This window comes from Pipistrellus kuhlii, unplaced genomic scaffold (assembly GCF_014108245.1).
Source record: "Pipistrellus kuhlii isolate mPipKuh1 unplaced genomic scaffold, mPipKuh1.p scaffold_m20_p_6, whole genome shotgun sequence".
Lineage (NCBI taxonomy): Eukaryota > Metazoa > Chordata > Mammalia > Chiroptera > Vespertilionidae > Pipistrellus > Pipistrellus kuhlii.
In genome coordinates, this window is record NW_023425562.1 from 51,183,481 (window position 1) to 51,210,410 (window position 26,930).

The 26,930-nt window shown below is 50.5% G+C and overlaps 1 protein-coding gene across 6 annotated transcripts in view; it reads right to left on the reverse strand.

Annotated features, from left to right (window-relative positions):
* DLGAP4 (DLG associated protein 4) overlaps positions 1-26,930 on the reverse strand; it is a 177,198-nt gene that overhangs the window by 41,181 nt on the left and 109,087 nt on the right. For 4 of the 6 annotated variants that reach the window (XM_036418397.2, XM_036418396.2, XM_036418398.2 and 1 more), the window contains exons 4-7: positions 25,431-25,672; positions 22,757-22,871; positions 19,808-19,858; positions 16,846-17,086 (exon numbers count right to left, since the gene is read on the reverse strand). In XM_036418397.2, the coding sequence (XP_036274290.1) occupies positions 16,846-17,086; positions 19,808-19,858; positions 22,757-22,871; positions 25,431-25,672 (649 nt within the window). Of the gene's footprint in view, positions 1-5,142; positions 6,004-16,845; positions 17,087-19,807; positions 19,859-22,756; positions 22,872-25,430; positions 25,673-26,930 lie in introns of those variants that run through there. The other 2 variants (XM_036418401.2, XM_036418403.2) reach the window with 2 other exon arrangements.

The window sequence follows — 26,930 nt, forward strand, 5'->3', positions numbered from 1 at the left end:
TAAGCTAAACAAATATTAAGTATCCACAATCAATGTTCTGAAAACAAAAAAATGAATATACAGGAAAATGATCAAGTTTATGAGAAAGCATTTGGCAAATAGTAAAATTTACCAAATGAAAGGGATAGCACATGTTGCTCTAGTCCACTGTTATAATGTCTGAATGATATTTCTCAGACTGGGTCTATTCCATAGGAACACAAAAATCCCTAATCAAAACCTTTGTCCAGATTTTGGGATGAAAAACAGGGGTACAGTTACAATCGTACCCTGAACACTGCTGGGCTTAGAGAGTATTAGCCAAAGAAGACTGGCATATGGATCTGGGGGTTTACTGGAGGCAAGGACGAGTGTGGTGAGGCGAGCATGGAGGCTATGACTATGTGATGCTCTGCCTCATTGCCTGAGTATGAGGCCCAGCTTAGGGGGCACACAGAGAATGACTGGCCATCTTTAATGTTCTAGCTGCACAATGGACCAGTCATTGCTACCTCCTGTGGTAGCCACTCAGTATGTGCCAGTCCCCTTCCCCTTCTCTCTGCCCAATGGATATCACTGGCTGCAGCCTAGGAAATGGGAACTGGGTTCCATCATCTCGTTCTCTTGTCCTGAGGGGCACCTTGGACAAATCCTTTCCTATTATACCTTTGTTGGTGACAGATTCCTCTGGCTGGGCCAGGAAACACCCTCGCTGGTTGGGGCTAGTTAAGAATCCCAATGAGTCCAGTCATAGACTTGCCCACTGTTGGACCAACCACATATGAGGCCCAACTATAGAGGATGCCTGGTGAGTAATATTGCTGATATAAAGGCCCTTCACTTCCCTGACTCTCCTACCTTGAAGAAATTCTAAGTTGGCACCCAGCCCCAAGCTTCTGGATCTTTAGAAAGGATAGTTTATGGACTTAGGGGACATATTTGCATACCCCCAAATCAAGAGGCAAGAAGGCTTAGATTCCTAGGACCCTAAGGATAGTAGTTTCCTTTCCAAGAAGCAAAGGTGAACTGTGGGAAGAGTCAGGGTTTGCAGGCAGTCAGCCTTGGGTCTGAGCCTCATTCTCCTTATCTGTAAAACAGGTTCACCTGCCTCAGGCTTATTTCATGAGAACATCTGGAGGCCCTGGCATAGAGCAGGTGTACAAGCAATGTGCTTAGACTGTTATTTCCTGGCCCAAAGCAGCAACACCCAGTATATTTCCATTTAGCCCATTAGGCCCCCAGCTGAGCTTTCCTCAGGGCGGAGCACATCCTCTGCTATCCTAACTGGCTCTTCCCACTCCCAAGGGTTCCACCACAGCCTCATCCTCTTCTGTCATCTGGAGGCCTGCAAAGCTTCACTCTAATTCCAGCCTGATTCATCTTGAAGAAAATCATCCCATTGTACCACCCCTGCTCTAAAACCTTCTATGGCTCTCCAAAGCTTCTGCTTCTCAGCTGAAGCTCAACATTGCCTACAACCTCCTGGTCTCACCCAGATGTTTTATCCAGAGCCATGATGCATCAGCAGAACTAATCTACTCACTGTTTACCTTCCAGTATCTGTACCTCTAACTTTGTACAAGCCATTCTCCAGAATGTCAGCCCTACCGTCTGTCTCTTAGAGTCTAGCCCTGTTCGTTTCCTCTGGCTCACACTCACTTCTTCCTTCTCAGACAATGCTTTTCTTTACCAGACACTTAATTATATAGACTGTCACACAGTCTCTTGTAATTGTAGTCTTGTCTCTCTTGTCAGATTATAAGTTAGTTCCCAAGAGCAGAGGGCATCTGTTCTTTACCATCCCCAAAAAGACTGACTGGCCCAGGGCTAGGAGAGGAGGCCCCTGATTAGAAAAGGTTTCCAAACCCAGTTCAGTTCCAGACTGAGTCAAGTTTACCTCTGACCACTTATCTTTCTCTTAAAAAAAAATAAATGCTTTTTATTGATTTTAGAGAGCTACGAAGGGAGAGGGAAAGAGAGAAACATCAATTGGCTGCCTCTTGCATACCTTCTCCTGCATACCAGGAATGGAACTGACAACCTTTAAGTGCATGGGATGCAGGAAAGGCCAAGCCAACAACTGCTCCATGTGGCTTGTGCTTCCAGATCTCTGGGAGTAAAGAAAAACATATGGAGCCACCATAGCAGGAGCTCAGGGAAGAAAGTCTGTCTCGTGTGGTGTCTACAACCAGTAGGTCTCACTCATTCAGTGGCCCTCTGGGTGTGTCTGGTTACTTGCTGCTCAGAATGAGAAAACCAGGGAAGGTGGTGACTCAGTCCCCCATCCAGCCTCCAGTTAGTCCCATTTAAATCTGAGATGAGCTCAGAGGCTGGGGAAATGTCAAGCAAACCCTTCTTGCAGAACAGATGCCAGACCAGAGAAGGTGGCCTGAGAGGGTAGGCTATCAGGTAGAAGCAATCAATTTGGAGCAAAGCTGTGGGCCAAGTCCAGTCTGAGCTAGCCTGCCCCAACAAAGCCACGCCAGGTACCCTGAGAAGCTACCAGTTCTTCTCGGGCCCTTTATTCATTTGTGAAATAGAGAACTCCTTTCACTTCCGACTTCCTCCTAGGACTGATGTGAGGAACAATGGTCAGAAAAGAGCCTGGCAGATTACACAATGCCTCACATAGCAAGTGAGAGATTAGAGGATTACTCCTATCATTTATTACAGCCAGAAGGTGCTTTCCTTTTACAGGAACCCCAACCAAAGGGAGTGTGGGGAGAGGCTGGGCTTCTTTCTTGATCTCACTCACAAAAAAGTGATCCAGATATTATTGGGAGGTGAAAGTCGACATTTATTAAATGCCTACTATGTACTGGGTGTTTTTTATATAGTACTCTCACTTAATCCCCACTATAATCCTACTTTGTAAATATGGTTGAGTCCAGATGAGGATACTGAAACTCAAAGAAAGTAACTTGACCAAGATTACACAGGCAGTAAGTGATGGAGACTGATTAAAACCAGGTGTTTGTGGCTCTAAAACCCACACTATTTCCTACCCTCTGGGAAATTGTGTACAGGTATATCTCATTTTATTGCACTTCACAGATGTGTTTTTACAAATTGAAGGCAAGATCCTCCAACAGCAAAAAGATAACCCGCTTTATTGTGGTGGTCTGCAATATCTCTGAGATATGCTTGTTTAAAAGGCAGAACATGCCTGGTATAGAGGCCCAGCTCCAGAACTGCCTTCTCCTGGATTCCTTTCTCTTCCTTTGCTTCTCTCTTAACAAAACCCCACAGCACATCATCAGCACACATCTGACAGCGTTCAATCTATCCTCCCTCTTATTCTGTGATCAAGCCACTTTTAACAGGTAAGATGAGATGTAGATAGAAATAGGTGACCTTTGAATTACCTTAGGATCCTCAAATGTCAGAGCTGAAAGCACCTAAGAGAACAGGCCCAACTCCCTCATTTTTTCAGAAGGAAAAATACATAGAGGACTCCTGTTTGAAGTCACACTATCAGAGGCAGGAATAGAACCTTGGCATTCTGCCTCACAGAATTTTTTTAGGGATTCCATGACTTCAGAACCAGTTTTAGGACAAGGATTATGATTCCCATTTTATAGATAAGGAAGCTGAAGCCCAAGGGAAAGATGCCTCCCTGAGAATGGGTGAGATGTGGGACTAGAACCCTGATCCCTCACTTCTAGACGGGAACCAAGCCCCTTCTCCCCACTGCAAGTAGTCTGTGTAGTGTGCCAAGCATAGGCCTATAGTAAAATGTCAATGGGTGTAAGAAATCATCATTATATGCCAGTGGGCAGGTGACACCAGCCTGACAGTGACTGCCTCAGAGACAATGCCATGGAACAGTACCCAGGAGTCAGGCTTGACCATCTGTGGATCCCTGGTCTTTTGGGGCCTCTTCTATGAGATAAAGGGGCTACAGTTGCTGATCTCATCTCCTCCAAAGTCCTGGGACATCCTAGGCTCCCTGACAGCAGACGCCGGCTGAATATGGACCCTTTCTCATCTGGGGACTTTGTTCCATCACTCCATTTTCCTAGCAGGAAAAGCAGCTAGGGCTTACAACCACAAGTGACAATTCCCAAATGCCACTGGCCAAACAAGGAAAAAATCCCTTAAATAACAATGGGACAGAACATGGAAAATCCAACTGTCTCCCAGCACAAACATCCAGCTGGGCATACCTGCCTATCTTTACAAACTGACAAAGAATAACCAGGATCCGGGCATAAATAAGGAATGGCGTACTTCCTGCCCTATCACAGGGGCAGGTGTATTCCTGAATAATCAGGTAGTAATGGAGTGGAGGGTAAAGAACTCTGGATGGGGATTCCTGGGCCCTGATCCCTGTTCCAGCAACATCATAAAATAGCTATGCAGTCCAGACAGGCTGCTTTCCCTCTGTGGAGCTCAGTTTAAAGAGGACGAGAGTTCACAAAGCACGTCTACAGATGTTTCACTTGATCATCAAGACAACGTTGTGAGGCTGGCACTGTTATTCTCTTCAAACAGATGGGGAAACTGAGGCTTAGAGAGGTTGAGGGTCTCACTCAAGGTCACACAGCTTGAAGCTGGCAGAACCAAGGCTCCAGAGGTGTTAGACCACCAAACCCAATTCTATAGGATGGTCGGATGAGGAACAACTCCTCTCTTCCCTCACCCTCACTGAGAGGCTCAGACAGGCGCAGCACAGACCCTTGCTCACCTGCCCAGTGTGGTGGCCTGCAAAGTACTGGCACCAAATCCCACGGCCCAGCTGCCTAGGAGGCCGCACCCCCCTGCACAATTTCATTACTCAAGCTGGCAAGAACGCAGCCCCCACCCCCAGCCGGGTCTAAATAAACGCCCAAGTGATATCACATCCTGCCGGCTCCAAAATAGCCCGGGCCTGCCCACAAGCGATCACAAAGTGCCAGGCCATGCAGGGCCAAGCAGGCAGGGAGGGACACCCAGCTCATGACACCCTCCACACACACAAGCAACTAAAGCAGAAGCCTCAGAGCAGGAAGACCACCCTCTCCCAGCTCCATCAGCTGGCCTGGCCCCTTCTCGCCCCCTTCTGGGGAGGCCCCCAGAGTCCAGCCCTAGTGCCAGCCCTCGCCCCAGCGCCAACCCCAAGGAGCCTCAGCCACGGCCAGCCTGCAGGCAGACTCCGCCCGACCCAGACACCCCACCACTCACATTGCTTCAAGAGCTCCAGACACAAAGCCATGAGGGCCGGATGGGGGGTCAGAGACCCAGAGACCGGCAGAGACAGAAAAGGGGAGAGGGAGAGACAGGAGCAGGGAGGAGAGGAGACGGGGCAGAGGAACAGGGGGCAAAGGAGCAGGTTCAAAAGGGGGCCTTCAAAACAAGAGACACTAAATGGTGAGAGCAAGGAGACAGATGTGGGGACAGAGGCAGGGAGAGCCAAGCAGGGGATCCCCACCCAGATAAATGTGTGTGTGGGGGAGAGCAGAGGCCTGAAAGAGAACAAGGAGAATCAGTGACAGGGGACAAACCACGGGAAGGCAGGGAGGGGAGCTAAAGCCGGGGAGTTTTTTTTGTTTTTTGTTTTTTTTGGGGGGGAGGGTTTCCAAGGAGTGACCCCAAGGGATCTCGGAGATCCCAGTGTATAGGGGGGACACCAGAAAAAGGAAAAGTCCTGAGGGAGTGAGGGCTAAGAGGAGGCAAGACCCCAGGGGTCTGGGGTGCAGATGGAGGAAGGCCCCCAAAGGATGTGCGGGGAGCCCTGGGGTGTGGAGGTGGCTCTAAAGGAGACGCACCCGAAGATGTGGGGCGCTCTGGGGGGAAGGGGGATCCTGAAGAATGGAGGAGCTCAGGAAAGGAGGCTCTGAGGGCCGAGAGGGACGCGTCGAGGGGACCGAGTGTGGGGAGCGAAGGAGGGGCTGAGGCAGCGCAGGGCAGAGACAAAGAGACAGCGGCCGGGGAGAGACAAAGCGGGCGGAGCGGAGAGACGGCCCGAGGTCCGGCCGAACACAAGGACGGAAGCGCGAGCGGGCGGGTGCACTGACGGACGGACTGACGGACAGACAGACGGGGAGGAGGGCGGGGGCAGGACCGGGCGGGGGCGGCGCCCGTCTCCTCGCGGGGCCGCGGCTGCTCCGGGCGGCTCCGGGCGGGCCCCGGGCGTCCGGGCTGAGGAGGCGGCGGCGACGACGTGGACCGGACAGACGGACGGAGTGACGGACCGGCTGGCGACAGCGGCGGCCAGCGGCGGGCACTCACCCTCCTCCCTCACGCGGCCCGGCCCGAGGCTCCGGTTTTGTACGCCCGAGGGGCGGGGCCTCCGGGTTAAAGCCCAGCGCCGGCCCCGCCTCTCCCCGCCCTCCGCGTCAGCCGCGCGCGCGTCGCGGGCCGGACGGGGGCGCGCGCGGCCGGCTGGGCACGGGGCCCCTCGCGCGCACGCGCGGCTCGGCCGGTGCGCAAGCGCGCGGGGCGCTCGAACCCGCCAGCCCAGACCCACCGAGCGAGGGAGCGCGCCCACGTCGGCACGCGCAGGCCTGGGCGTGGGAGGGGGCTCCGCCCCTCACGCTGCCGGCCTAACCGGTTCCAGCTGGAACGGGGCGCATGCTCTGTGCGTGCGGCTGGCGAGGAGCGTTCGCACCTGACCGCAGCGACACCTCGGCACCCCCGGGGGAAACCGAGGCTCAGAGCAAGGGCCCTAGGTGGTCTTTTCACCCCTGTAGGGTCAAATGAGACCTCCAGTACAACGGACTCTACGTCCTGAGTGTTTATGGTTGTCCCCGCTGCTCCACCCTCATTGTGCTGTCCCCACCCCGCACCCTCCCGGTTGGGTTTAAGTCCCGGCTCAGCCTCTGGAGGGTTGTGTGACCTTGAACGTCCGTTCAACCTCCCTGAGCCTTCGTTTCCTGTTTGACGTCATAAAACCTGTATCCCACGGTGCCCTGCAGGGCAAGTGCAGCAGGTACTGCCTAAGCCCTTCATCCCTCTTCTAGCCTCAGGGCCTCAGTGCCTTCTCCCCCGCCAGCGCCCCTCCCACAGTCCTATCCAGAGAGGTTTCTCTGCGGGTCTCATCCCCCAGGCCGCACTTACACCAGGTCCACAGACCCAGCTCCTGCTTCCCACCCTGCCTTGCTGGGTGACCTAGGCAAGTTCCTTCCCTTCTCTGTGCATTTCTGTTCCAAAAATAAACCAGAGAAAAGAAGGGCACCCCGGCAGGCTTTGCGTTGTCCCACAGAGTCAGACCCCACAAAAGCTCAGAAGCAGGGTCTGGGGTCCTCCTCGCTTCCCTCTTCTCACACGCCTCTGGGTGCTGTGCTCCAGAACCTCTACAACTTTGGAGACACAGAAGATGAAGCAGAACAGAAAAGGATCAGGAAGAAAAGGGGTGACAAGAAGAGAGAGGTGGGGACTTCAATGGCGTCAGGGGCAGAGCCTGCCCCCCTCCCGGTTCTCCTGTGAGAGACCAGAGGAAGAGCGCTTCGGGCTTCCTCCAGGAGCTCAGAGAGCAGGGCAGTGTGCGCTGGCTGTGACCCCCACTCGTGCCCTAGCAGGGCCACAGGCCCCTTGTGCTGCTGCATTAACTCTTCCCTGAAGAACGAGCAGCAGTGGTGGAATTCCACAGCAGAAATAACAAAACAGAAGCTGGATTAAAAAGAGCACACAGGCCTGGACTGTGTGGCTTGGTGGTTGGGCATCTACCCATGAATCAGGACATGCCTAAGTAGCAGGTTCAATCCCCAGTAGGGGGTGTGCAGGAGGCAGCACATGATGATTCTCATCATTTTTTTCTCCCTTCCTTTCTGAAATGAAGAAGAAGAAGAAAAAAGAAATGCTTCTGGGGGTGGGGAAAAAGGAGAAAGAAAGATGTGGTTATACAATAATTTAACTTAGAAACGGTTCAGTTGGAGGTACACAAGTAATGGCCTCAGGTTCGATTCAGGTCAAGGGCATGTACCTTGGTTGCAGGCATATATCCCTGGTGGGGGGTGTGCAGGAGGCAGCTGATCAATGTTTCTCATCGATGTTTCTAACTCTCTATCCCTCTCTTCCTCTCTGTCAAAAATAATATATATATAATAATATATATACATATATAATTATGTGAATTACAAGGTTTTGTAGGAGCAGACCAAAGAAAAAAAGGCAACAAAGGAAGAAGAAAGGAGAATAGCTTAGGACAGTGGTCGGCAAACCACGGCTCTCGAGCTACATGCAGCTCTTTGGCCCTTTGAGTGTGGCTCTTCCACAAAATACCACGTGCAGGTACTCACGTACAGTGCAATTGAAACTTCGTGGCCCGTGCGCAGAAGTCGGTTTTTGGCCTGGGTGAGTCTATTTTGAAGAAGTGGCGTTAGAACACTCAAGAGCCAAAGAACCGCATGTGGCTCGCAAGCTGTGGTTTGCCAACCACTGGCCTAGGACACAGATATTTTCAAGAAAAAGAAGAGGAAAGGGCAGAAAGACAGGAAGTCCAAATAGAAGAAACCTGCTCCAAGTATTTTGTCAGGTGGACGGAATGAACAGGTTGGAAAATTCACAAACGAGACATTGATTCTGACTCAAGTTGATATATATAAAAAATTTTTTTTCCAATAAAATGAAGTGCTGTATGAAATAAAGAGAGGAATGGAAAAGTGCCACTGTACTGAAATTGGGCCTCTATAAGACTTCCAGACTATTCTTATTTATTTCATATTTCATAGACTGCTTATTTTAGGAAAAATAAAAAATAAAAAGATAACCCAGCTCAGCCAGTGTGCTCAGTGGTTGAAGCAGGAGGTCACAATTTGATTCCTGGCCAGTGCGGAATATAAGAGGCAGTTGATCAATGATGTTTCTCATAGATGTTTCTATCTCTCTATCCCTCTTCCTTCCCCTTTCTCTAAAAATCAATGAAAACATTTTTTAAAAAGATAAAATTTCTGGTTGCTGAAGGATCTGTTTTTTTGTTTGTTTGTTTTTAACTTTATTTTTTTACAGAGAGGAAAGGAGAGGAATCGAAAGTTAGAAACATCCATCAGCTGCCTCCTGCACACTCCCCACTATGTATGTGCCTACAACCAAAGTATAGGCCCTTGACCGGAATCGAACCTGGGACCCTTGAATGTGCAGGCTAAAGCTCTATCCACTGAGCCAAACTGGTCAGGGCTGAAGGATCTGTTTTGATGGTGATAACCATGTTGGGATAACCACAGTGTGAATATAAATTAAACCTATTGAAAAGAATGTCTCATATTCTCTAGCATGGTCCACTCAAGTTTCACTTTCAACTGGTGTTTTATATATTTGCTCATAATAGGATTTTTCATAAATTTACTGATTTGTAAGTGCTAATAATTTGCTTTAACATGCCATTTTATTTTCTAAAATAATTTAATATTACTATAACATGAAAGAACTAAGAATGTGATAATCCAGTTATTTTGTGGGAAAATCAGTTTCAATTTTCAGTCTCAAGTGTAAAAAATCTAATTCATAGGAAATTATGTAAATAAAATATAATTTTTATGGTGAAAAATATAAAAAGGAGAAAAGAACCATACTGGAGATGATACAGTGTTTCAGACACCACTGTCCTGGTTTTTGCTGAAAGGCATATTAATAACAAAAGCAACTGGGGGTTATTGGGCCAGGCACAGTCCTAAGACTTTGAAAATAACAATATACTTGTCTTATGCTGCACTTAGTGTTTATCTGGTCCATCCTGCCCATGCTGCCAGATAATTCTCCCTGAAACACTGTGGACATTCTGTACCTCCTTTACCAGGACCTGAGTGGCTCCCCCACAGGACAATAACTCAATTCAGTGGAAAACACCTGGTTGACCTACTAACTGGGTGACCTTGACTTCACATTCACCTTTTCTAGGCTGCAGTTTCTTTGTAAAATATCAGCATATGTGTGTGTGTGTGTGTGTGTGTGTGTGTGTGAGAGAGAGAGAGAGAGAGAGAGAGAGAGAGAGAGAGAGAGAGAGAGAGAGAGGTTAACTGGGTTAACCTCTGGAATGTCAGATATGCGCAACTATCCTGGCAACGGCAGACATCACTAATCAATGGCAGCACACTTCTCTGCTTAACTAAATCTCAGTTCTGAGTTCCAGGGATCAGATATGACATGAGTTGAAGTCTATTTTGCATCTCTGAACAAGTTGGTCTTTGAGGTTCCTCTCAGCATTGATGCTCAGGCAGATGGAGTGTCCAGTCTGACAGGAGCCTGTGGTGTAATAAACAGAGATTGTGGAGGGCTAGACCTAGGATTGGACTAGAAGACAAGGCTGACGAATTTGACTGTTCTTGGAATGTAGTCAGCCATCCTTCCTGTGTCTATGGAGGAGGAGTGAATCAGAGAAGAAACTGGGAGAGTTCAACACGTCAGGGGGGGAGGGGGGTGGAAGGGGGGTGGGGGGAGGGGAAGAGACAAAGAAGGGAGGATAGAACATTCTGTGACTTGGATAGTAGGTATTCAAGGATTCCCAAACACAAGCTCCACAATATAGATGGAGAATTTGAGGCTCAGGGAGGGGCTGGGGCCCGCCCAGAGTGACACAGCAGAGCTAAAACTAGAATTTACAGCCCCTTAGCAAGGGTGTTTCCCAGGGCAGGAACACACAGCTCAGTCTACAGCCTCAAGCACTGCCAGAGAGTGACCCCTAGTGTGCATGCATGTGTGTGTGTAAGTGTATGTATCTGTATGTGTGTGTGTACACATGTGTAGGGGCAGAAAGTGCAGTTGGCAGGAGCTGGGGGTGCTACCCAGAAGCCTACTGTGACCACACTTAGGGTGATGTCACAGCTTCCCTTGTGATTCAGTAAGATGGGAGAGACACAAAGGGAGGCTGGTGGGAGAGGAGGGCCAGAAACTGTGATGAGGGAAGAAAGGGACAGAGGGTGCAGGGAGAAACAGAGCTGGGAGAGACAGACCGGAAAGCTGAGATGGTAGGAAGAGGGGTGGGAGGGGAAGCTAGAAGAAAGGGATGGAGAAAGGGGGAGAGGAGGAGAGAATGAGCACTCATGGAAGATGGACAGAAGAGAAGGGAAGGAGTAGAGGGAAGTTTTCTTTGTTCTTTTTTTCTCAGAGGCAGAGAGAGAGAGAGGAGGCAGACTGAGGGGTGATGAACCTGTGGCCTCTCCCAGGCAGATTCTTTGGCTGTACAGGCAGCTAAGCTGCTGCTTTCCCCACCATCCCAGCTGGAGCCGACCCAGCCTGCCAGTCACCTGCCAGAGCTATTTTTGGAATGTGGAATCTGGGTCAGGAAGGGAGAGGGGGAGAAGGGGAGGCAGTGGCACTGGCAGCTGGGAAGCTGGCTGGTTCTGAGGAGGTGGGTGACCACTCCCCAAGGATCCACCCCTCCCAGGCTCCACGGTGTCAATACACCGCCTGCCCACATACATCCACCTGCCTGCCTGTGTATGTGCCCACCTGAAAGTGACAAAGAGCTTTCCTACCCCTCAGCATGGTGGTGGGCCCAGACTGCTCACTCCTTGGAGACAGATGCCAAGAGAAGGGGGCAGCCTTTTTTTTTTTTTTTTTTTTTTTTTAATATTTTATTGATTTTTTTTACAGAGAGGAAGGGAGAGAGATAGAGAGCTAGAAACATCGATGAGAGAGAAACATCCATTAGCTTCCTCCTGCACACCCCCTATTGGGGATGTGCCTGCATCCAAAGTACATGCCCTTGACCGGAATCGAACTCGGGACCTTTCAGTCCGCAGGCCGATGCTCTATCCACTGAGCCAAACCGGTTTCGGCAGGGGGCAGCCTTCTGACCAATGTGGCCCCTGAGGGGAGACAGTGGCTGCATAGGAGGTGCCTGTGTGCCTGTGTGTTTCCATATGGAGAGAGGTGATTATGGGCAGGACTGTGCAAGTTTTGCACTGATTAAGGATGCCACATATAATGGGTGTGCCAGTCACAATAAAGACATAATTAAAGTACATACTGATTATGACACATTTCTAGCAGATGGCATCAATGGGTCTTATTCTGAAAAAAAAAGTACATCGTGACAAGTTTTTAAGAAATGGCAGTTAAGTTTCTGGTGGTAGTAGTGGTGGGGGCACTCTTTCCTAACCCAGCACACAAAGGTACCCTATGGACCAGCTGCAGCTCCGGGCACAGAAAACATGGTGGCTTTGGTTTTCCTGGTGAGGGAGATGAGTTTTGAGAGCATGAGGGGATTGCAGGGTGGAGGAGAGAGGAGCCACTGTGGAGACCTGGAGGGAGGGCTGACCAGGGAAGTGGGTGGTGAAATTATTTGGTGGCTCAAATCTGCTAGAGGCATGATGTCCTCTGGATGAGAAGGTGGCATGAGCCTTGGAGACACACATGTATGTGTATGCAGATGTATGTAGAGATATGTAGATACTATGTGTACATATGAGAATATCAGTGTGCATGTGTTTTTATTTGCACTTTTATATCATATAGAGGTCTAAGGGTACAAAACTCTATATATGCTGTAAGTAGGTGCACATGTGCACACATGTCTGGGTAGATGTAAGATGTTGCTACATGATACTTTTTTTTTTTGAGTGTTTTGGTTTGGGCTAAAGCCCCAAATGAGAATAATCAAAGCTCCACATCACTATATTTAAAGCCAGATGCTGAGTCATCCATGAGGGCTGTGCTGAGGGGGCGGGCTATGACTGATTGAAATTTTGACCTCAATTCCCAATCCTTTCCAGAATTCATACCTTTTGCTATATAACTGCAGCTTCTCCCACAAAAGATGGGATATATTTCCCTGGACCTTGGCCTTGGCCTCATATGAGTTACTTTAACCAACCAAATATGAGTAGATGTGAAAGAGAGTTGAAATATACTTGCAGAGTGGGGTTTTCCCTTTTATACTTCTGCCACCACCATGATAAGAGCATGCCCTGGCTAGGGTAGTGATTCTAGGGGCACCCTTTGGTGCCGGGAGGAGGACGTAGGACATGCAGAACAGAACCAGACATCTTGAACACTCATGAATGAGAACAAATGTGTATTACTGTGTGCCGCTAAAAAAGGCATGCTTATTTGTTACAAAGCATTATTGTGATAATAGCTGATGGATACAGAAATTGGTACCAGGAGCAGGGAATGTTAGCAACAAAAGCATGCAGCATTGGCACTGAGACCAAGTGGTAAGTAGTAGGTAAAATGTTACGGCAGGCTTGAAAAAAGGTAACCCATATCATGTGGGGGTGAAATGCTTGGTAAAACTGTCTATCTATAGTAACCTGAAGAAAGTACATGGATTTGGGCAAGATAGTTTTCAGGCAAAATGTTGAAAGCAAAAGCTGGCCCCTTTGGGTGCATTTGATAAAGCTGTATAAGAAAGAATATTCATAAAAGGACCAAGGAGTGTTTGCAGGGGATATAGAGGGCCCAGAACTTGCTGAGTGGGAAAAGAAATGTGTTAACCTCAGCCTCTCCTGCTAGTAAGTCATTCTCAAATTAAGACACAAATGAAACCAAGGGCAAAGGACAAAGAACACACCAAGGTGATGGCCAGTTAAGATACAGCATGTGGCCCAGATAAAATCCCGGGTGTGGTTGTAACATCTTTTATTAATACTCCAGAATAATAAGATGCCCTAGTAGATGCTCTCAGCTGCTCAAAAGGGCTTCCAGAAAGCTGAAAGGAGTTGGCCTGATGTACCGAAGTAGTCATAATTGAATCTAGAGAGACTGGCATGGCTCAAAAGTAATTGTAGGTGTGGAATTGGCACAAGGAGTTAAGTGGAATCAAATACATAGGAAACCCATAACATGTTTGAGGAAGGTGCGCAGCCAAAACTACCATTAGCTTGGGCAGAACGGACTGAGACCATTCTAGGTGTAAAAAGACATCTGGGTCCCTAACTCTCTTTAGGGACTTCAGGCTAAGAAAGTTGTTCAACTGCCCAAAGAGCACATTCTTCAATGTTCTCTTCAGAAGTGGTCCAGCCCTAACCAGTTTGGCTCAGTGGATAGCTCGGCAGCCTGCGGACTGAAGGGTCCCAGGTTTGATTCTGGTCAAGGGCATGTATCTTGGTTGCGGGCACATCCCCAGTAGGGAATGTGCAGGAGGCAACTGATTGATGTTTCTCTCATTGATGTTTCTAACTCTATCCCTTTCCCTTCCTCTCTGCAAAAAATCAATTATATATATATATATATATATATATATATATATATATATATATATATATATATATTAAACAAGTGGTCCAAAAGGCAAATAGAACAGAAAGGGCTTTTAGAGAGCAGAAGCAGCTGAGGACAGTGCGTTAGGGAGTCAGCCCCCGGTGGTACAGCTTGGGCCTCATCAAGGTAATTTCCTATCCTAGAGCATTCGTCCAACATTTGCCCAGAAGACCTTCAGAACTGCCATGGATCAGTAAGTCTCTGAATTCCTTTTCTCTTTTTTTGTGAACAGGAGTGTGAATTGCAGTTATCTTGTCTCTATTTCACCAATGTGTGCTGGATGTGTGCAGAGTTACAGGTAGGAGGTGGACAACTATATCTTTAGATTTTAGGTCACTCAACCAAGTGGAGTCACATCCAGAACCTGACATAAGTCATGAGATCTTGATGTTATTATTGGATGAAACTTGGGGGTGGGTGGGAGGTGGTCTTGAGGATAAACATATTTTCTAATGGCCAAGAGAGTGGGCTGTAGGAGATTGAATTATTGACCCTGATTCCTCATTCCTCCCCATATCTAAACCCTTTGCCATGTAAATACAGTTTCTGACACAAAAGTGGGAGAGTACTTCTCCATCCCTTGTCTTTGAACTCAGTCATATGACTTACTTTAGCCAATATCATTTTAGCAAATATTATGCAAACAGGGGCCTTGGAATGTGCATGTATAGCTAGGTTTACTCTCTGGTGCTCCTGCCATCACCATGAGAATATGCCCAGGGCAGGCCATTGATCCCAGGAGGACCCTTTGGCCCCAGAAGCAGAGTTGTCCCAGTTAATTCACAAACTTGGGAGCAAGAAATAAATGTTAACTGTTGTATCATACCGATTTTGTGGTTGTTTGTTATATAGTACTACTCTAGCAATAGCTAACTAGTATAAGAACCCAAACAGATCTGAGACATGTAGCCCAACATCCATCCGCAGATCATTCATGAGTGATTGGGGTGAGGGGAGATTAGTGAATGAGGGTTTCTTTGAGGAAAATTGCTAAGGTGCTAGATGTCCGTGTCCCCCCCCCCCCCCCCAACAAGGCCCATTTTGTACTTAGAGAATTTCTCACGGGCCTGATGATATGGGAAATCTGACCATGTACCCGAGGCTCCTAAGGGGACTGTAGAGGACTGGAAGAGCCTGGCAGGGATCACCTGGATTTTGGAGGCCATAGAACTTCAACACCTGCCTATAGACCTCTAAAATGGAATTCCTGTGTGTGGCAGCAGTTCTAGAAGGAAGGCTATAGCAAACCAACCCATACTTTCAGAGTGCTGCAGGCAAAGGCCTCATTTCACATGGGTTATGTGGGAACCAAGAAAGAAAGCAGGGCTGGAGCTGTCCTCAGAGAATTCTGCCCAAGTGGCTGCCTGGCAGAGCCAGGCCCCTAGCAAAAAGAGGCTGAGTGGGAAGGGGGGCACCTCTGGATGGAGAAGCTAAGGGGGAATAAGAAACAGTGGGCTGGAGGGAGATTGCTCATGTCAGACAAGAAGGCACCATGTGGCACTGCAGGATAGGAGAAACCCCAAAAGCTCCACATAAGAGAAAGAGCCAGCATACGGCACCTGCACTAGCTAGTACCTTGCCCTCCCACCTGGAGGGACCAGAACAAGGAACAGAGAAGACACTGACTACCATGAGATGCGGAGGTAGACAAGTCTGAAATGAGACCAGATTGAGCTCTTGATACCTGAAAACGAGACTGTTCCTTAAGGTTTAAAAGTGGCTGGAAAGCTCAAAGATCTGCCCACATATCACCCAGGCAACAGGTAAACAAAGTGGATTCTTGCTCTGCCGCCTGCATAGACCAGTTCCTCCTGCCAACAAGCTGGTTTCCTGTGTATAGACTATCCACAGGATTCAGGTTCATTTACAAACATCAAACACCAATTAAGTACTTGAAACAGCTGTCTCTCTTTTGACAACAATCCAACACCAGTTGCCTTCCATTGTTAGGAAGTTCAGAGTCAAGTCTGATAACAGCTACCACTTGTCAGCTCCTATGGTGTGCAAGGCCTCGATAAACACTTTTTACACCCAGTCTTAATTTCATCTCCCCAAGAGCCCCCTAGGGCCTGGCTTATGCCCCAGTTTATTTATAGATGGGGAAACGGGCCCTAGGAGAGAACCAGCTAGCCAGAGTAAGCTCAAAGCTCTCTCTACGGAACCAGATACTGTGCTATCATTTTCCTTGGGTCTTGACTTCGTTGATTTTCATGGCTTGCTCTGTGACACGGGTTCTCTTTTTACCCTGACCCTTACATGGCTTATCTCCAGAGGATTTAGAACAAGTATCAGGAAGGGTAGCTTGTCCCTGATTGTGAGCATGAGAGAAACCTGCACGCTCACTCCTTTTGAGAAGGCTCAATGCAGATCCCATCCTCTCCCAGAAAGCTCAGCCTTCTCTGGAGATTCCCGTCCTCCCCACAGGTTTGCATAACTGAACTGGAGCTTCAGTGAGCCCATCTCACCAGTAGGTGGCTCCTCTGAGCCAGGGTCTTGACAGTCACGGGCTGTACTTCCCAGCCCCCTCACCCGGGCCACCAGTGCTGGCATCTGCTTCTGTGACCCCCATTTGAGCATCAATTCGCCAGCTGATGAGTAGTTCAGCCCCCAGGCGTCCTGCTTTTGCTCCTGATCATCCCTCCAATCCCGGCCAGCCCTCCGCGAATTCCTCCCCAGCATTTCCCACTGGCTGCCCCTCCCCTAAACAAAGCAAAACAAAACCCTTCCCCTCCACTCGGTACTCACTCGGAAGCGTGCGACTGTTGCTGAGGCTACTGGTGCTGGGTGGTGGGGAGAGGGACTGCAAGGAGACACTGTCCTCCTCCTGCGAGCAGCCCGCCTGGATGGCGCGCAGGTAGCTGTGGCTGCGGGAGCGGAAGTAGCTCGGCAGCGGCAGGTCCAGCGCCTCCGCTGTCGTCGACTCTGCTTCGCTGCAGGCCGACTCGCAGGCCGCCTCGTACTGGTCGCTCAGGTCCGCCTCCCGTACCTGACCGGGCAGAGACAGGCGTGAGGGGCCAGCTGTGCTCCTCCAGGGACGGCTGCTACTGTGCAGTGGGCTGTGGATCTGTGGGGCCTCAACCCAGCCCTCCCCCTCCTCCCCCTCCCATCTCAGAATGGGAAGAGCAGAGGAGCCCTTGGAAATGCACAGCCCTTCTCACTCCATCTCTGCAATGGAGGAGGAACTGCTAAGGAGAGTTTCCAGGATATTAACGAGATTATACCTGTGTGTCCACACCGATGGACTGATAGATTGATTTTGTGGCCACATATAAACTTAGTGGGGGGAAGAAGGCTATAGTAAATTATTTTTAAAATAATATTTTTATTGCCGAAACCGGTTTGGCTCAGTGGTAGAACATCGGTCTGTGGACTGAAAGGTCCCAGGTTCAATTCTGGTCAAGGGCATGTACATTGGTTGCGGGCACATCCCCAGTAGGGGGTGTGCTCTTTATCCCTCTCTCCTCCTCTCTGTAAAAAATCAATAAAATATATTTAAAAAATAATATTTTTATTGATTTTCAGAGAGGAAGGGAAAGGGAGAGATAGAAACATCAATGACAGAGAATCATTGACCCACTACCTCCTGCATGCCCCGCGCAACCCGGGCATGTGTCCTTGACCGGAATTGAACCCAGGACCCTTCAGTCTGCAGTCTGATGCTCTATCCACTGAGCCAAACCAGCTAGGCCTATAATAAATTATTAATGTCTGCCCGGGATGTTGGAGTGAGGGGTGCCAATAGGTGTGCTAGATATTTACTATCTTACAATTTATAGATATTTACCCTCTTTAAAATAGGGGTTAATTACAGACCAAATTATATAGGATTGTTGTCAAGATTAATGAGATAATAAATAACCATGTGCAGTGAGAGGAAGACACTTACTAGGGGAACCCAGTGAGGAAGTGGCAGAATCAAACACTCCAAATGTATATTTAAGGAAGATTAATCTAGCCCTGGCTTACAGAGTGGATACTGGGGAGGGGTCTGGAATGGAGGTAGAGGCCAAAGATGAAACCGCTGCGACCGATAGTCTGGTGAGAGAACCTAAGACTGGGCCAGGGTGGTGGCAGTGAGGATGGATTAGTGATGCCTGCCATGGGCAGTGTGGAGAATTCCAGAATGGTTGCTCTTTGCCACCTCACATCTAATTTGAGCTCATCTAGATGGCTTCTCAGTGTTCCTCCAAAGATGACCGATGGAAGATCCTACAAATCTGCAGCTGGAGGTGTGAGCACAGAGGGTCCTCCCCATACATACTCTTTCCATGTGTTCTAGAAGGGTCTGCCTGACTCATGTTTGGGGTCATGTTGGTGACTGGGGATCACAGAATATAAGCTGAGGAGTCAGCCGGCCAAAAAGGGACACTGGATGGAGGTCCTGGGGGAGGCAGGGGCTACAGGGGAGGGAAGCCCATGACTGAGCAGCATGTGAAGGGAAGGACGGAGCTGGGTGGGCCCGGGCCAGCTCTGCTCTGGACCGGGCTGTGTGATCTCAGACCATCCCTATCCTCTGGGTCAGGGCTTCTCCATCTAAATGAAATGAAATGCCTGTGTACTTGTCTGACTGCATGGAGTAAAATGACATCGCCCAATGGGAAGCATATGTTTGATAAGGTCTAAAGCTGTTACAGTAGTAACCATGTGTGGCTATTTAGGTTTAAATTAATTAAAATTAAATAAAAAAAGTCATTTCCTTATTCACATTTCACTTGCTCATGCTACCTTACTGGACAGCATGGATTACAGAACAATTCTACCATTGCAGAAAGTTTTATTGGATAGTGCTGGTAATGAAAAGGCAGCATGGCATAGTCAAAATGCAGGGGCTGTTAGAGAGAGAGGTGTTTATCTTCCAACACTGCCACCTGACATGTACTGCCAGGGCAGTGAGGCCTTGCTCTGGGATTTCACAGTAACGGCTCAGCTCTGGAACTGGATGCCAGGGTTTCAGCCCCTGGTTCATAATGTCCTCACAATGTGAATGCGGGCAACTCATTTAACCGTTCTGTGCTTCAGTCTCCCCATCTATAAAATGGAGGCTAATACTGCTTTCAGCCTTTTGGCTAAGATCAAGGGTATAACATGGGGACCAGTTATAGACCAAATTTCATAGGATTGTTATCAAGATTAAGTGATATAATTCATGTTGTGAATTTAGAATAGTGTCTGGGAGAGTAAACACCCGCTAACCCATACCTCGTATCATAGGAAGCTCTGTTGGGTGAGTGCAAGGATTTGTAAGTGTTGGTTACATCCCAACATCTTTAAAGGCCCAAAAAGGAGAAAAGTTAGGGGATCTCGGGGCTGAGGTCAATACCACCAGCCCCCAGCCTGTCTGAATGAAGCAGTCTGCCCAGGCTTCTCCTCAGCGTTGAGGGAGGTGAGGAGGGCGGGAGCCAGAAGGCTCTCAGGGAATGCTTTCCCTCATCCAGGGTTATTTCTTAGCCTGTCTCAGAACCTCACCCATTCTTTCCCATTTTGGGGAGGAAGAAACAGGCACAGGGAAGTGAAGCGATAGGGCCAAGGAGTGGAAGGTTAAGGCACCAACATGAGCCTAGGCTCCACCTTCATTGGAGGTGGCTTTCCTGGAGCTGGCTCTGCTTTTTCCTGTCCAGGCTGGGAGCTAGGACCACCCAGGTGCCAGGCCTAAGACCCAGCTCTGGATTCTGGGATTGGGGTACGAAAAAATGGTAAACATACTGACCTGCTGCTCATGGCCAAACAACTGGGGGATCAGGGAGCCCTGTCCAAAAATCTGCAGAAAGAGAAGAAGAGAGTTATGGGGAGACCACGGCTGGGGCTGGGGTTGGTTGTTTAGACTCGGCTGCGAAGAACTTGTGGCTGGCTGGCCTGACCTCCTCCTCAGACTGGCTGAAGCCCAGGTGCTAGGAGGTCTTTCTTGGCTTCCCCCTTGGATGGGAGGCTCACTCCAGGGGATTTGTACTGTGCTGTTTACACATCTTTCTCTTGGTCTGGCCCCTGGCACCATGGATGCCCTGTCTGCTGCCTCTTACCTGGCAGGCAGCCCCCAGGATCTACAGTTTAGAGACAGAGCCCAGAGCCTTCTCTTCCCTGGTCAGGGCCTGCACAGTCAATGCCTGGTGAGACAAGCTCTCTGGGACAGGAATCAAGGCTGCAGAGACACAGCTAGAGCTGGTAAATCTCTGAAATGGCTCAGGTCGCTCAAGCTTCTGGGGTGGAGCTTTGGGGGTTCAGAGGATCCTGGGCTAGGACAGAGCTGGGGCTAGACAGGGTGTAATAGGAGAGACCTGCTAGGGTCCCAAGCCTGCCTAATATCTTGTGCCTTTTTGTGTAGCCAAAGGACAAAAGTATTCCAAGTGCCAGGGCCAGGCAGGGGATGAAGATGGATGTGAGAGAGAGACAGGCAGACCCAGAGAGAAACATGGAAATGAGGCACACTAGAGTCAGAGAAAAATGTGAATGAGGTGAGAGAAAAACAGGGAGACAAGAAGACTGAGAGCTGAGAGAACAGAATTTGATAGGATGGGAGAGACAGGGAGGGAAGCTGTCCATCCAGCACATACCTGCATGCCCTGCGCCCTGTACTGGGGACACTGTGGGGAACAAGACAGCAAGGTCCTCACCTGTAGGAAGCTCTCAGTCTTCAGAGTGAGACAGATATTATTAAGTAAATCAGTAAACAATGTAATTCTAGATAAGTGATAAGTGCTGCCAAGGAAACGAAGCACTTTACACGAGAGGGCAGGCCCCGGGAGGAGGTGACATTTGAGCCAAGACTGAAATGCAGGGAGAGTCAGCCGTGCAAAGATTTGCGAGGAGAGTGCTCCTGGGAAAGAGAGAAGCAAGTGCAGTGACCCGAGCAGGGATAAGACGTGTCAGGAGCAGAGAGGAGGCCGGTGTGGACGGAGCAGGGTGAGTGACAGGGCAAATTGAGATCATGTCCCAGAGGGAGGCCGGGCCTCACAGGACCCAGTAAAGACTCTGGCTCTCACCTGGGTGTGGTGGGAGCCATGGGAGGGTTTGAGCAGGGGAATGGTGTGATCTGACTTTAGACTTTCACTGTATATTTCTTTCTTTATTTTTATTGATTTCACAGAGGGAGAGAAAGATAAAACTATCAATAAAAGAGAATCATTGATTGGCTGCCTCCTGCATGCCCCATACTGGGGATTGAGCCCACAACCTGGGCATGTGCCCTGACTGGGAATTGAACTTTGATATCCTGGTTCATAGGTCAATGCTCAACCACTGAGTCATGGTGGCCAGGCCACTGTATATGTATTTTAAAAAATTATTGATTTGAGAGAGAGAGAGAGAAAAAGAGAGAGAGAGAGAGAGAGAGAGAGAGAAATATCAATTTGTTGTTCTACTTCTTGATACAGTCATAGGTTAACTGTTGAATGTGCCCTTACTGGGGATTGAACCCCAAACCATGGCATATAGGGATGGCATTTTAACTGAGTTACCTGGCTAGGGCCTGACTTAAGTCTTTTAAAAGCTCTCTCTGGCTACTGAGACCACACTGCAGGTGGCAGGTATGGAGGCCAGGACAACTGTTCAAGTGAGACTCGGTGGGGCCAGAATGAGGGTGGCAGAGGGTCCCATGTCTGGGATGCTGTATCTCTCCGCACACCTGAGGTCAGTCTCCTGGGAGTCTGGGAATGACAGTGCTGAGGTTGGGAGCCTGGGAAAGATTTGGCCAGGCTAGGAATAGTGGCATGTTGAGGAGTTGGGGGTTCCAAAGCCTTCTGATTCTAAGCAGTCCATTAGCCTGGGCCATGGCACTGCACACAGAGAGAAGGCTCTGCCTGCATCTGGCTGCCCTCGCTGCCTTGCTGTGCCACTATTGGCCGGGCTGTGCTCTCTCTGGGCCTTGTCTCCAAGTCCACCCCATGGGGGAAGCCTTCAGGCCGTGGCTAGTCCCACCTTTGCAAACTCTAAAGTACTGAACAGCTGGCAGGGGCTGGGGTCCAGAGGTGGGTCTGACAGCTCTGGATTCCTACCCAGCTTTGCCTCCTCCTAGCTGTGTGACCTCACCTCTCTGAGCCTCAGTATCCTCATCTTTGAAATGAGGAGATGAATAATAATGCCCCCTCTGGGGGTGGCTGAGAGGGTTCGAGGAGCTGAGAATTAAAAGTGCAGCACCGTATGCTTATTGCTGTTAGTGGTGCAGAGTGGAGAAGCAACTTGTGTGAAGTCACACAGCAAGATAGCGATAAGCACCATAAAGGTAGCTACCCTTTGCTGAGCACTTTATGTTCATTATTTCACTGATTCCTTTGAAATAGAAATTACCACCCTCTTGTGGTAAATCAGGGAACAGGCTCTGGGAGGAAGCGACTTGTTCTGAGTTCCTACAGTCAGTGACAAGACTGGGACCCAAACCTAGCTCTCCAGTTCTCTGACCTCAGGGCTCCTGGGTCTACAGCCATCGTGTGGGCCCTCCCTCAGGACCCACAGCTTAGGCCAGGCAATGTCAGGCCCCGTGACTGCTCGCCAGCCACAGGACAGTGAGTGGGACAGACACACATAGGTGGCTTCGAGAACAGACTAAACAGAAGCACAATGCAGACTACCACTCAACAGGGGCTGGGTCTTGATGTGTGTCCCCGTAGGTGAGAGGTGGGCTCTGTCTGCCAAGCACACTGTCCCGGCTGCCCACCGCCCTCACCTGGCTGATGCAGCTGGAGTCATTGAGGCTGTCGCTGATGGGGTTGTAGTCTTCCTCCCAGCTCGGACATTTGGAGGGCAGCAGCATGTCCACGGAATCCAAGCGGTCCAGACTCCTGGTGGGGGTGGGGAGCAGACAGGGCTCAGCTCTCCCACTGTTCAACCTGGGAAACTGAAGCTCAGAGGGGGAAAGACTAGCCAAGGTCATTGAGTGGCAGAGAGAAAAATGGAGGTCCCTGCCAGCCCAAGTAATGGCGGTGGTGGTGGTGGTATGGTTGCGCAGTGAGCAAGGGGAGCACTCCTAGCATTTGGAGGCCTTGTGAGGCTGGAAGGTGCGGGAGGTACACACTTGTCATGTCCGCTGCAGCCGTGAGGTGGCAGCATAAGCTTGCTTTTGACCGTTTCAAACCTGAGGTGGCTCACACCAGCTCAACTCTACAGTCCCCTATCTTGCGGGTTTGGGGCAATTCCAGGGGCTGGACAGAGGAAGTGGGTCAAGACCCACTGCATTGACCTCAGACTAGGGCTGCCCAAAGGGAATCAGTTTTAGCAGGGTGTTCAGGTGGCCTCCACCAGGTCACTGAAGTCTCACCAATTCTCTCCATGGCCCCTGTTCTTCAATCTTTCTCACATCTACCTGCCCCTGCCCCCTCCAACCCTCTCACTGCTCTGGGGATAAGGTCCAAGCAGCCAACAGCTCAGGCTCTTCATAAAGATGGGCTTGGATTAGAGTCCAGCTTCCTTACTGGGTGCCCCTGGACAGTCATCACCCTTGTTTAAGGGTCAGTTTCCTCACCTATTAAGTGGGAATGACACTGCCTGCTTGCGGGGGCTGTGACAGGAGGATTCAGTGATGCAGGTTAAAGCGCATTGGGGCAGTAGACCCCAGAGCACAGCAAGTGCTAACTGATGGTCCTCAGTACTATTACTGCTTCCATTATTGATTTCCTCTTATTCAAGGCCTCTGCCCTAGTCCTAACCACCTCTCCAACATCAGTGGCCATTGGTCACTCACAGAAGTGTGGGGTCTCAGGCCTAAAAGGGGTCATTGAGATCATCTAGCTCAGCCCACTCAGTTAAAGGTGGGGAAAATGAGGCTCAGAGAGGGACTGACCTGGGACTGGCCAGTAGTGTCCTGAATCCCCCCCAGCAGACCATTCCCTGCCTTCTGTCCCTGGCTTCTCCCCTCACTGCCTCTGTCCCGCTGTCCCCAGTCCTCCCAAGCTACCTCCTCCATGAAGCCTCGGTTCACGCCCCCCGTAGTCGGGGAACTAGGACTAAGCTTGTTTTCTTTAACTCTTCCAACTCTCTCTTTTGTTTGTTTCTGACTTGCTTTTGTTTTTCTTCCTCCATGGACTTGGAATCCCCGTAGGGCCTATACCGAGTTTCACCTGTTTTGTACTCATTCGACAGACGTTCCGTAACTTGCCTCTCATTCTTTTCTGTCCGAATCCCCATGGCGACTTCTGCATGTGAAAGCCGCACCTCTTAATTGCGTTCTGTGTGCATGTTTCATTTGCTCACATTTTCACTAACTCTTCCAAGCTTTAAACTTTAAGACTTAAAGCAACAGGATAAGGCTTGAATAGTGGAATGCAGATGGGTAATGGGACAGATGAAGGCTGTCTATCTCTGACTTCTGAGTTCTCCCTCCTTCCGGATCCTGGAGCTCACTCCAGGGGTCAATTACAGAGGGATGGGCAGAGGGGCCTCTGACCTCTCCTGGGCAGTGCTAACATAAGGGGTGAAGTAAAGCGTTCCCATGGTAGGTCCTCTGTGAGAGTGGAATTCACCTGGGGATGGGACTCCTAAGGGCAGGGTTTACCTGGGCCAGTCACTCTGGAGAGGCTTCCTGGTTTATCAAAGGATGAGGCTCACCTGCGGCCAGAACATAACTGGGGGTGGAGGTGGTGGGAGGTGTTATGAGATGGTTCACCAAATGAGGGGGGGGAGGGCTTTCCAAAGTCAACTCATCAAAATGCAAGGGCCAACCTACGGATGGGCATCTCAGGAAGGAAGCTAATGTGAAGGCGGGCACACCTAGGGCAGTGGTTGGCAAAACTGCGGCTCGCGAGCCACATGCGGCTCTTCGGCCCCTTGAATGTGGCTCTTCCACAAAATACCACGTGCGGGCGTGCACATACAGCGCGATTGAAACTTCATGGCCCATGCGCAGAAGTCGGTTTTCGGCTCTCCAAAGAAATTTCAATCGTCGTACTGTTGATATTTGGCTCTGTTGACTAATGAGTTTGCCCACCACTGGCCTAGGGGGCTTGCATCCTTGTGAGCTCGGGCTCACCTGGATCTGAGGCAGGATTCACCTGTGGGGTTGGGCTCTCTGGGGGCAGCCGAGAGGGAGGAAGGAGAGGTTCCCAGAGATGGGGCATAACTGAGGGGCTCACCTAGGTGGTCAGGCTTGCCTGCGCGCGGGGCTGGTAGGAAGCGTGAGGAGGCTTCCCCAGGGGGAGAGTTGCCGTGCAGGCTGAGCTCACCTGAAGGGGCGGAGCTCCAGTGAAAGCCGGGTTAACCTGTGGGTGGGGCTTCCCGGGCCGGGGGCTCGGTGAGAGCAGAGATCTCCGGACCAGAGGCTTCCTAGGGGCGGGGCCTCGGGGCCCGGGGGCGGGGCCTAGGGGCTTGGGGCGGGGCCGGCCTGGGGTGGGGCTCTAGGGGGTCACCTGCGCGGGTTACTCTGCTCTCCCAGCGACTGCTGCGTGGCCCGCAGGTAGCTCTGGCGCCGCGCCGCCGTCTTGGGCGAGGGCTTGGGGCTGCCGCCGGAGTCGTCGCTGTCCTCGTCGCCCATGGCCTTGATGTAGCTGCCGCTGCGCATGCGCCGGCAGGGGATGTGGCCCTCCGCCGCGGTGTCCGCGTCGTGCGGGGACAGCAGGGCGGTGCTCCACTCGCCGCCCCCGCCGGGCACCTGGGGACGGGAGGAGAGGCCTCAGCACACGCTCAGCCCCGGCCCCCACCGCGGGGAGGTCAGCCTTCGGTGCTGGGCACTGCCACTGGAGCAGCCCCGGGCTGGGAAGGAAAGCTGGGTTCCCAGGCGGCTCTGCCACAGCTTCTCGATGGGCGTCCATAAGCAAGTCCCTGCCCATCTACGGCCTCAGATTTCTCCATGGATCCAGGCCGGGTGCCCCAGCAAAACCGCCCAGGATGTATGCTCACAAAGGCCTCTGCCTCCCAGCCTACCTTTCCCAGGAGCCAGTGTTCCCATCACCTCCACTGCTGTCTCAGAGGGTGGCTTTTGATCCCACTGCACCGATGAGAACAGCAGGCCTGAGAGAGGTCCCCAGACCCCACACCAAGAGCCTGGCCGCAGGATGGGAGAGAAGGATGGTATATCAGGATGGGGGCTGCATCCTCCAAGCCAATCACAATCCCTCATCCCACAGGTCGGTAAACTGAGGTACACAGAGCTGGCTTCCAGGCTGGAGCTGCCGCTTGTTCCATAAGCTGGAAAAGGGGCTCCGTTTTACCTGCTGAACCTCGGGGATCCCACCTGTGGAAGGGCGTTGTGATAAGAGCAAGTGAGATCACAGTTGTGAGGCAGCCTTAGTCCACAGTGGTTACAGTGGCAGAAACCAACAGAGGGGACCCTGCTGTCCTGCTAAGGCCAGGCTCTGCTCCAGGGCTGCACCCGCAGCCTGCACCCCTCGTTCATCTAATACACACATGTACACACAGTGGATGTTCACCTCGTGGTGAATGAGGATGCATATCTCAGCACTTACATGCACCTCTGTGCCAGCACAGAGTAACGAGGCCTTGTCCTGGGACATACCAGAAGCAAGCATACTTTCCCATACACACCCAGTAGCCCCCACATCATGTGTACACCCCTCAACATGTATACAATGTGAACCCGGAGCACACTCACACACCTCACATACATGCTTGCCACCATTGCACCATGGCCACATCTCAACGTGTGCCCCGATCACCATATCTTTTCCTCGACACAAGGTCTATACTTCACCATGGATGTCCAGGTAAGCATATTTCTCAGTGTACACAACATATCCATTCTTCACTAGGTACACAAATGCACCCTCCCCAAACCTGCATGGCTGCGCACACACCATAAACGCCACATTGCCAGTGGCCAATTCCCAGCTGAGGGAGGGACGGTCCCTGTCTGGGACTCCCACCCTATGGGCCCCCAAGGCTCTTTCCCC